Genomic DNA, 9,805 nt, shown 5'->3' on the forward strand with positions numbered 1-9,805 from the left:
GGGCCTTCAGGGAGCTGGAAAGATGTGGGACAAGAGCTCTGCTCTGCCCCAGTTCTATTCTACCTTGTGCCAGGGCATCCAGAGCATCTTCTTGTCTTGTCTGGCTGCCTCCTGTGGCTGCTGTCTCCCTCAGCCAGGGCTGTGGAGGGGGATGACCAGCCCTTGCATGCAGGTTCTGCCATTCCCACCCCTGGAAAAGCTTTGCCCATGCATTGCTGGGCCGTTGCTATCCTGTGGAGAGGGAGCAGCCCTGCTAGGGACAGAGGGGTACAAACACATGCTGAGACAAACACAAGCTTTTTTTATTCAGACAGACTGCAGGGACTAGTAACTTGCTTTCACTATTCACTATTTCACTGCAAAACAGTGCCTGAGGACACGAGAGGGTCTTGATTCCACATCCAGCTGCATGAGCATTGCATGCTGAACAGGCAGCTTGGATCCCTGCTGCTGGAAGAGCAGAAAGGTTCCTGCTAAAGGCAGCATCACAAATGCTAGTTTGTTCCCTTCGGAAAACTGTAAAAACTGGAGTGAAACCCCAAAATCAGGCTGGAGGCCCTAGCAAACTGTCCCTCCAGCAAAGCCACCCAGCAGGGGTAGTTTTGCCTGCCTGCACAACTTGTCACAGCTTCTCCAGGCTCCGGCTTTTGGGGCAAGTAGCAGCACAAAAAGGCCATATCGAGACCTAAGGCACCTGCTGGAGCTGGCTGAAGAAGCTGCCCCTAAAGCAGTGGGGATTTCCCAGCATCTGTTCGAGATATCTGCCAGGAATGGGCCAGGGCTGAAGGCCTTCACACAGCCCTGTCCCCTCCAGGGTGAGCACCATCCTTCATACCACATTCCACAACCTCCACAGAGAAACCACCTGTGTCCACCTCGATGCTGTGGATGCTGAAGTTGCCCAGTCCCTAGAAAAAGAGTCACAGGTTGGGGCAGGAGCTAGCAAAGGACCCCTTCTCACCTCCAAGGTCCCAGGGAGGGCACAGGAACAAGAAGCAATCACATCCCATGTGTGGCGGGGAGAGATGCTCCTCATGTTCTATATAAGGCTGCTGCAAGCCGCCTGCAGCAGTGGGGGGCTCACAGCTCACCTCGGTGTTTGCCAGGATCCGGTGCAAAGCCTCTTTCTGCCGAGGGGCTTTGGTTAACACGTAAAGGAAGCCGCCGCCCCCAGCCCCAGCCAAGCACTGCCCGTGGACGTAGGGCCGGAGAGCATCCATCATGCGCCCAACGGCCAGCGGCTCACAGCCCGGGGCCATGCACTTCTTCTGCTGCCAGTAGCAGTCCAGGCACTTGCCAAGGAGCAGCAGGTCACCTGCAGAGGAGGTAATATTGCAAATTACTTGTCTCTGTTTCTCACCCAAAGGGCAGAAACATCTCTGGCTCTCCTGCTCAGCCCAAGCTAAATTCTGCCTTCTCTTTTCCAGTTCCTCCCAGCTCTGCTGGCCGAGCAGGCAACCCCAGCCCTGTCACGTTGCTATTTTTAATCCTCCACAGGGGCAGGATTTGCTTGCTTTAATGCTCCAGCTTCCTCTCTGCAGCAGCCAGATAAACGCGCTGCACTGACCAGGCATGGCCCCCAGCCCTGTCACCAATGGCCCACTGCCAATCAATCAAATTCAGCATGTCTAACCCCCTCTTCTTCAAAATCTTTGTTCAAGCCTGAATTTTGGGGTATTGCCTGGTGAAGGTGGGCCTGGGAGAGGATTTGAGGCTTCTGCAGCTGCAAGAGCCTGCATCCCCCAGCCTTTTTCCCCTCCAAGACTGCACAGCCTCTCCCTGTGTTTCTTCAGCTGTTAAAAGGGCCAACCTGGCCCAGGGAAGGGGCTCACACCTTGCCTCAAGGCCTGGGCACACTCCTCGGCATTGCTCACCAGTGCGTCAGCATTTTGCACAATGGAGGGCAGCCTGGCATACCAGTTCCTCACCACATCCTGCAAGAGGCCAGAATGTCCCTGTCACTGTCCTCCTGGCTCTGGGGAGGCAGTGCTGCACCCATAGCCTCGGGTGCCAGTTCACTCTGGGGCGGCAAAGCTGCACAAGTGAAGGGGATGGCACCAAAGGCCACAGGGGGAGCAGAGGCACTCTGCGACACCCAGAGACACCCAGGCATTACCTGGAGCAGGTTGCGGGCCAAGCGAGTCTTCCCCGTGTACACCAGCAGCAAGTGATCATTCAGGGTCTGGATAAAACCATCAGGGACCAAAATCTGCTCCACTTCCACTCTGAGTGGCAGCTGGGCCTTCGACCTCCCGATTTTGATGCCAGGAACGAGCCCACCAACCTGGTCCTGCCAACCACCCCCTGCAGGGCAGAGGGTCATCAGTCACTGCTGGGACCCCCACCCTGTGGGTCAGCTAATCTCCCAGGTCCTACCTGTTGTGAGCCTCTGCTCTAGGTGCAGCACAGCATGGATAAGGGACTCGGTGCTGGCAGCCTTCCCTGCTGCCCGGTACAGGGATGCCATCACTGCTCCTGCCAGGATGCTGCTGGTGCCTGCAGGGAGCACAAGCAGGGCCAGGGCAGTGAGGCACTGTTGTGGCCCTGAAGGCCAGGGGGCAGCAAGGGCAATGCCCCACTCCCAGGCACCAGTGAGGGACTGCCCAGCCCTTTCCCTGCAAACCGACCGAGGCCAGACCCGTGGGGCAGCTTTGACCAGGTGTGCACCTCAAAGCCACCCCCGTAGCTCTCCATCAGCTGGGCCCTCAAGGGTGTCTGTGAGGGGAACTGCACAATTTGGGTGCAGATAAAGGCAGCTTTGAGCAGGGCTCCTGAAACAAAAAGGAAGTTGATGCCTGCTGTGCTACCTGCTCCCTCATCCCACTGGCCCCAGAGAGGGCCACCCTGGCAGCAAAGGGACATCACAGGTACAGAGCCAGGCTGGCGGCTGGTGACCCCTCACCTGGTGCATGTGGCTGGCAGTAATCCTGTAAGTCTTCCAGCTCCCGGCACACCAGCTCTGCCACTGCCTCGCTCCGTGGTGTCCCGCTGAGGCTGACGAGGCGCAGCTCCGGCTGGACAATGCGCCGCACCCGGGCACCAATGGGCCGGCACCCGTCCACCAGCACCGCCACGTCCACTACAGCCCCCCCGTGCTCGTAGGTGATGGGGGGTGTGTCACTCCAGCCACCTGCCAACACTCACCATCAGCCTCAGGGGGCACTCTGACTCTTCCCCCACCACCACAGGGGTGAGACATGGATCATCTGACTGGGGGGATGCGCTCACCGGAGAGGTCCAGGCGGGCTGGACATACCACCTGCACCCAGTGCCCCAAGGGTGGCAGCTCCACCTGTTCCACGGTGATGAACTGGCACGAGGACATCACTGCCTTCCGGACGAGGATCTGCTCGGCCCCCTCATAATGCCGAGCTGCTCTCACCAGCAGAGCCGGCCTGGGATAAGAAAGATGCTGAGCCCACTGCCACATCTCCATGATAGCACCAACGCCTGGAATGGAGCAGCTGCCTGCTGCCTCTTGCCAGCCTCAGCCTCACCGGCTCATCCACTTCTGGCGTTCAGCAGCCAGCTTCTGGACACCACCAGCGATGTCCCCGCTCTCCAGGCGCCCAAAAGCTGAGGCCCACTCCCTGTTGGCAGCAGGACCGCTCCGCAAGCCGCCTTCCCCTTGTGCCATGCAGCCCAGGACCTCAGCAATACAGGCAAGTGCCCGTGCTGCAATACCAGCATCGCTGGCTGTGGAGGCAACTAGAAAATAAAAAAAATAAATAAAAGGAGGCTGCAAAGCCACAGCCTGGCTGCAGGTTGCACCCCAAACCAGCCCACTTCTGCCTTAAGCTGTCCCCACAGGAGCAGGACTTGCATGGCTTGCACCCACCCAGGCTTGTTGGATGCCCTGCAGGTGCACCCCATGGGGTCCTGAAATAGGGGGGATCACCGAAGGGGGTGGGGAGCACTGAACAGTCCTGATAACCAGATACGCAGCTAGTGAGTCCAGCTCACCCTCATCCAGTGTGCCCAGCATAGCCTCATGGTAGCCCTCATGGACAGCACTGCGGGCAAGTGGCAGGAGGCTGCTGTCCTGGCGTCCCAGCAGCACCCGCCGCACCTTGCACTGGCCCTGCAGGAAGAACAGGGCCTGGCGGGCACCCAGCTCGGCTTCCATGTCCAGGCAGGGCAGCAGCTCCTGCCAGGACATACGCCACGCCATCCGCCAGTGTGCCAGCTGCTCACTGGCCACCGTGGCCAGGCCCAGCAGCCACAGCACATCCTTCAGCCCCAGGGCCTCACGGGCATGCAGCACCGGGAAGAGCCGGGCACTGAGCAGGCAGCGGCTCCTCCGTGGCGTCTCAGCATCCCAAAGGTCCCCTTCCCTGATGGAGGGAGAGACCATCAGCTCTGCCCTGGGGCTCGAGGACACCTTCCACGAGGGGAGATGGAATGTGGGATGGGTTGGGGTGGTCATGACACCTCTGGGAGCTGGGTCTCCTCTCCCATCCTGACATGTGGCACCTACCGTACACCCGTCTGTTGGAAAAACTCAGCCCAGGGCACGTTCAGATAGGTGGCCTCTTCCACAGGGATCTGCAGGGGCACAGAGGGGCTGGTCACACCTTGGCTTCACTGGGAGCCTCGTGCCATCTCACTGCCCCCATACCTGCCAGTCATCGAGGCGGCCAGTGAGAGTGAACACGCGGCAGGGCAGGTCACGCAGCCGGATGTGGTGGCCCTGCAGGACAACATCACGTAGGGGATGGCCCCGCAGGGCTGGTGAGGAGCCCACGTCAAGGCCCGAGAGGAGGCACCCAGGACCGATCACCAGGGGACCCTGAAGAAGAAGCAACAATGGCATCGCTGGCCCTCAAACCAGAGCCAAATCCTGACCTTGGAATGGGACAACCACCCTGAGAGACAAGCTGGTGCCAGCACAAGCCAGGTGGCAGGACATAATTTTGTCACAAGGCTGCAGAAACACGGACTGTGGAAATTCAGGCCAGGTGACAGCCTCCAGGGCTCACAGCCGTAACAGAGCCCCCAAAGCAGAGGGTCTGCCCTGGTTCCCAGCTCAGGACAGGGCAGAGGTGACAGTCTCATCCCCTTGTTTGCAGAGGGTGACAGCCACCAGGGTGCCCAGTATGAGCCAAAAGGCAGTCTCAAAGAGGAAGGGCATCCCAAATCTCACAGCTGCAGTTCCTCCATCCTAGGCAGCAGCACGTCACCCTGCTGCCCATTCGATGCACTGGGAGCGGTGGGTCACCCCCATCCTAGTCATGTACCTGGAGGTGACAGTGCTGGATGACACTGCCAGCTGCCAGCTGCACAGCTCCTTCCAGCAGGCAGTTGGTGACTGAAGAGCCATCCTCCAGGAGACAGGGCTGCTGTCAAGGGCACAGAGACACGTGGGACCAGGGTCTGGGCACACAGCCCAGAGCAAACCCCAAAAAACGCGCATGAGCAAGGCTGGGATGGAAGGACATACATCCACGTGGGAATGGGCTGTCTTGCAGAAGCGGAGGTGGCTGGCAGAGCCAGGCAGGAGAGTCAGGCTGCGGATGTGGTCGCTCGCAGAGGCGGTCATGTAGTCATAGGATGCATTGGGAATGCAGGCTGTGGGGGGCAGGAGAAATTTCAGCACATGGACAAAAAAATGTGGGTGTGCCTGACACTCGTGTGAGCCAGGCTGAACATCCCCAGCTGAAGGGGTCAGGAGTGAGGACCTGGGGACCCAGAGATGACTGTCAGGCCCTGACCACCCCATCTCTTCCCATGCAGGGAAGAGTGCCTAGGAATGAGTCACATCACATGCACTCACCACAGCATAGAAACATAAAATGGTTGGGGTTGGAAGGGACCTTAAAGATCATCTAATTACAACCCCCTGGGCAGGGACACTCCACTAGAAGCTGGAAGGAAGCACTCACCCATGCTAAGAGGGAAGCCACGGAGAGCTGTCCACAGCACAGAGCGGGCACTCCTCACACTGGTATCACCACCACCCTTCACAAAATCCTCCTCTGTCATCCCCCCTGCCATGCACAGCACAATGTCGAAGAAGAGGGAGAGCTGGGGAGAAAATGGACTTGTTGGGTCCAGCCATCCTGAACCCCACCCTGCTGCTGGGTGATCCCTCCCATTACCTCTCCCACCCAAATCCGGAAGTGTGGGGGCAAATAGACCCTAAAGAGATGCCCAGCAGCAACACCTGTGTGGCAAAGGGTCCCATTCCCCACAGAGGGGCTGTCACCTGGATGGGTGGAGCCCCCGAGTCCAGTCCCATGTAGGTGCAGGCATCCAGAGGAGGGATGACATGGGTGGCCAGAAGCTGCTCGGCAGCATCCGAGGAGAAGAAAACAATCCCACAGACCTGCCAGGCACATCAGGGCTGAGGCTGCAGCTGAGGTGACACAAAGGACGGGGCTGGCAGGGTCACCAATACCTGAGTCATGCCGTACCAGGGGGACGGTGCCGTCTGGCCCTGCACACTGCTGGATCTGGGCCTCCGTGCCTTTGTAGATGATATCACGTACCAGCCCCTGGGAGCAAAACCATCCCAGTGAGCTCTTCAGGGAACGCTAGGCCAAGCAGCCATAGCAGTGCTGAGACCCCAGCACCCAAGGCATCACAGGACTGGAGACCACTGCATCTTCAAGGGATGCCTCTTGAAGGGGGAGCTGCCCCAACCTGCTCATTGGTGAGGTAGACCCCATGGTTCCTGGCATATGCTGGGCTCCCGGGCACTGCGATCACTCGGACACCCTGGAAGCTGTCCCAGTTGATCCCTGGGGGGAGGGACAGAGACCAGTGCCCACTGGGGCAGTGCATGTACTCACACTGGGCACAACTGCCTGAAAACCTGCACCACAGCAGCGCAAGTGGCAGCAGCATCCAGCCTTGGCCACCTCACTGCAGGCACAACGGATTCTCCCAGCTGTGCACAGGACAGCAATAGCTGAACATCCACACCCTCATGGGAGCATGGCACAGGCTGAACCAGATGTGTTGCTGGTTAAGAACCCTGTCCCACACCAAAGCAAGGCTGGTATCCACCCACCTGGTGTTGAGGGCACAGTGAGGAGCATGTCGGTGCTGCAGACCCAGACGCCAGGTGGGGAGCCCACACAGAGCTGCCAAGAGAAGGACCACATGCCCAGGTACGGCAGGAAAGGAGCCCAGGAACCCAACACCGCTCCCATCCTGCTGGAAACCAAACTCATCCCCGGGGCCCCATCCTCAGGCTACACAGACCCGGTGTGTCATGGTCCCCAGCAGGCTGTCCAGGTTGCAAACCAGCGCTTCGGCTGGGGCGCCAGGCTCCTCGGCGGGAAGGCAGGTGAAGGCACGGCCGCAGTCGTCAAAGGAGAAGTCGCGGCCCTGGTGGGACAGAGAATATGGCAGGGTCACCGGGAGGGAGCGGGTGCAATGAGAGGTCCCATGCTGGGCTGTAGGTCTGCTCTCACCATGTGCAAGATGAGGATGCGGGCGTCCCTCAGGACGTCAGCGGTCACCACCTGGGAGAGGACATCAGGGAAGAGTCAGTGGGGACAGGACAGGCACCCCCCTCACTTCCAGCGTCCCCTCCTGACTTCCAGCCTTCCCGGACCCACCAGAGGCTGTCACCTCTCACCGTGCATCCGGCGCGGGCGCTGAGGTGCTCGGCCGCCACCAGCAAAGCGTTCAGGGTGGCCCCGCCGCTGCCCAGGTGGGCCCAGGGGTCCTCCACGGCCAGAAGCAGCGCGGGGGGGCGCGGGCCCAGCCCGCCCCGCAGCCGCCGCACCTCCAGCTCTGCCAAACGAGAGGCGGGCGGCGTTGAGAGCCGATCCCGCCGCCGCGGGCAGGGAGGGAGGGAGGGCGCCCGCCCCGTCACTTGCCTCGCTGCAGGGCGGACACGCTGCCATGGCCCCGCCGGCAGGTGAGGAGAATAGCGCTCCACTCCGCCGCCATAGGCACCTCCTCCGCCCCCAGCCTGGCGCCGCGGGGCTTGCTGGGATGTTTAGTCCAACCCCCGCTGCCGCTCCGGGGCGCCCGGCACTGAGGGACTACAATTCCCAGTGTACTGCGCGGCGGGACACAGACCCCCTTAAAGGCACAGCGCACCCCCGTGCTGCTTCCCCCCTCCCTTCCCCCATCTCGGGGGTCTTGCAAAGGGGGAATGGAGGTTTGACGTTTTCTGTCCTAAAATGGGTCTCGGCGGTGGTGCGCACCCCTAAGTGCCCTGGGTCACCCCTGTAATGAGTCCGGCTCCTCACAGGGTTCTCTGCAGAGAGGAGGGGTGCCCGGGCGGTGGGCGCTGATGTCGGCTCCCGGTGGGTTACCAGGATGGGTGCCCGCTGTGTGCTGGGGTTCTGTCGGGGTACTGGGTACTGGGGAATGTCGATGCACTGGGACGGGTGCCGAGGTGGGTACCGGATTGGGTACCAGGGAGGGTAGCGGGAGATGCCGGCGCGCCAGGTGAATACCGGGGGTGGATAACGGGGGATGGGTATTGGGGTGCCGATGCCCGGAAATGCCGGTGCGCCGGGTGGGTACTGGGATGGGTACCGAAGTAGTTACCGAGTTGGGTATCGGATTGGGTACCGGGAGTGTTCAGGGGGTTGCCGATGCTCCGAGTGGATACCGGGGATACCGATGCTGGGCACCGGACTGGGGGGTGCCTATGTGCCGGGGTGAGTCCCGGGCTGGGCACCAGGGTAGATTCCTGAGATGCCGGTGGGGAGGGTGGGTGCAGGCGGCCCCTCTCTCTTCCTACAAGTCCCACAAGCGCCGCCAGGCGGCCCAGGACTACATCTCCCAGCCTGCCGGGCCCGCTCCCCCCGCCCCGCACGGCGCGGCACGGCTCCGCACGGCGCGGAGGGCGGTGGCGGCGGGGCCCGGGTGAGCCCGGCGGCGGGGCCATGCCGGAGCTGAGCCAGGTACCGCGGCGGAGAGTGGGCCCGAGGCGGGGGGTGCGGGCACGGCCCGGCTCGGCTCGGGGTGCCGGTCCCGGGGAGGCGGCGGGGGTAGCGGGTTGCGGCGGGGGAGCCCGCCCGGGAGCTGCCCCGGTGCCGCGGGCTGGTGCCGGTGCTGGAAGCTGGCCTCGGGGTGCATCCACGGGGTGCGTTGGGTTCATCCCCGGTGTCGTGGTCCCGGTTGCTGGTCCCGGTGATGAGTGCAGGTCCCGGGGCTGGGTGCAGGTCTCGGGGCTGAGAGCATCCCGCCGGGATGCAATGGGTGCTGAACAGCCCCGGGAGGATATGCTGTCTCCTGTCCGGGGTGCAGGTCCGGGTTCTGGGTGCTGCTCCCGGTGCTGGATGCTGGCTGCCGGGAGCATCCACGCGAGTTGCTTTGGGTTCAGACCCGGGAGGTTGAGCTGGTCCAGAATGCCGGCCCGGGCCCTGAGGTGCTGTCCCCAGGGAGGATGTGCTGGCCCCAGCCACGGGGAGTAGCTCCAGGGTGCTGCCTGGGGAGGATGTGCTCGCCCCGGGGAGCATGCTGGCCCTAGCAGGGGTGTCGGGGCTGGGGCTGATGGAGCTGCTCCCCTCCAGCCGTGTGTCCTGGGATGTTGAGGGCAGAGCCGGGGGACCAGGGTGGGAGGGCTGGCTGCGAGTGGCCCTAGTCCCCACCAGTGCCAGAGTGAGTGTAAGGTCCCTCAGCAGCAGTGTGACACATGGCTGCGTGACACACGGCATCCATTGCATGGGTAGTGGCAGCCAGGATTTCACAAACAGCCTGAGCGTCCCTGGGGACAGGGTAGGAAACTGTGTCACCGAGCAGGGGATGTCCCTTGTCCCTCCTGTGGGGGGGGGGGGGGGGGCAACTAATGAAATCCTGGCTGCCACTACCCATGCAATGGATGCCGTGTGTCACG

General features: G+C 61.8%; 2 protein-coding genes across 9 annotated transcripts in view; one reads left to right on the forward strand and one right to left on the reverse strand.

The window, feature by feature from the left end:
- Positions 1-281: 281 nt before the first annotated feature.
- On the reverse strand, positions 282-7,932 carry FCSK (fucose kinase). 7 transcript variants are annotated; one of them, XM_042027359.1, is made up of 23 exons: positions 7,830-7,932; positions 7,586-7,743; positions 7,419-7,469; positions 7,207-7,332; positions 7,013-7,085; positions 6,643-6,740; positions 6,414-6,494; positions 6,206-6,325; positions 5,883-6,024; positions 5,441-5,568; positions 5,238-5,336; positions 4,619-4,789; positions 4,478-4,545; positions 3,964-4,334; positions 3,498-3,708; positions 3,229-3,395; positions 2,903-3,130; positions 2,628-2,771; positions 2,377-2,496; positions 2,117-2,304; positions 1,835-1,934; positions 1,092-1,315; positions 282-908 (listed from the first exon to the last, which is right to left on the reverse strand). In XM_042027359.1, the coding sequence occupies exons 1-23, from the start codon at positions 7,900-7,902 to the stop codon at positions 792-794; spliced, it is 3,258 nt and encodes a 1,085-aa protein (XP_041883293.1). In that variant the 5' UTR covers positions 7,903-7,932; the 3' UTR covers positions 282-791. The 7 variants fall into 7 exon arrangements, with proteins under 7 accessions (XP_041883293.1, XP_041883292.1, XP_041883294.1 ...); XM_042027358.1 differs by having other exon boundaries at positions 5,238-5,339; XM_042027360.1 differs by lacking the exon at positions 7,830-7,932 and having other exon boundaries at positions 5,238-5,339; positions 7,579-7,655.
- An 855-nt stretch (positions 7,933-8,787) lies between these two features.
- ST3GAL2 (ST3 beta-galactoside alpha-2,3-sialyltransferase 2) overlaps positions 8,788-9,805 on the forward strand; it is a 13,125-nt gene continuing 12,107 nt past the window's right edge. For both annotated transcript variants that reach the window (XM_042027374.1, XM_042027373.1), the window contains exon 1: positions 8,788-8,870. The gene's annotated coding sequence lies outside the window, so the exon portion shown is untranslated. The remainder of the gene's footprint in view (positions 8,871-9,805) is intronic.

This window comes from Corvus kubaryi, unplaced genomic scaffold, assembly GCF_017639235.1.
Source record: "Corvus kubaryi isolate FWS band 111438036 unplaced genomic scaffold, C.kubaryi_AGA036_p1.0 37300, whole genome shotgun sequence".
Lineage (NCBI taxonomy): Eukaryota > Metazoa > Chordata > Aves > Passeriformes > Corvidae > Corvus > Corvus kubaryi.

Coding starts and splice junctions, on each gene's coding strand:
- FCSK (XM_042027358.1), bottom strand. CDS start 7,902: ATGGCGGCGGAGTGGAGCGCTATTCTCCTCACCTGCCGGCGGGGCCAT. Junction 7,333..7,418: donor GCATCCTCATCTTGCACATG/GTGAGAGCAGAC, acceptor CTGTCCCACCAG/GGCCGCGACTTCTCCTTTGA. Junction 3,131..3,228: donor AGCCCGCCTGGACCTCTCCG/GTGAGCGCATCC, acceptor GAGTGTTGGCAG/GTGGCTGGAGTGACACACCC.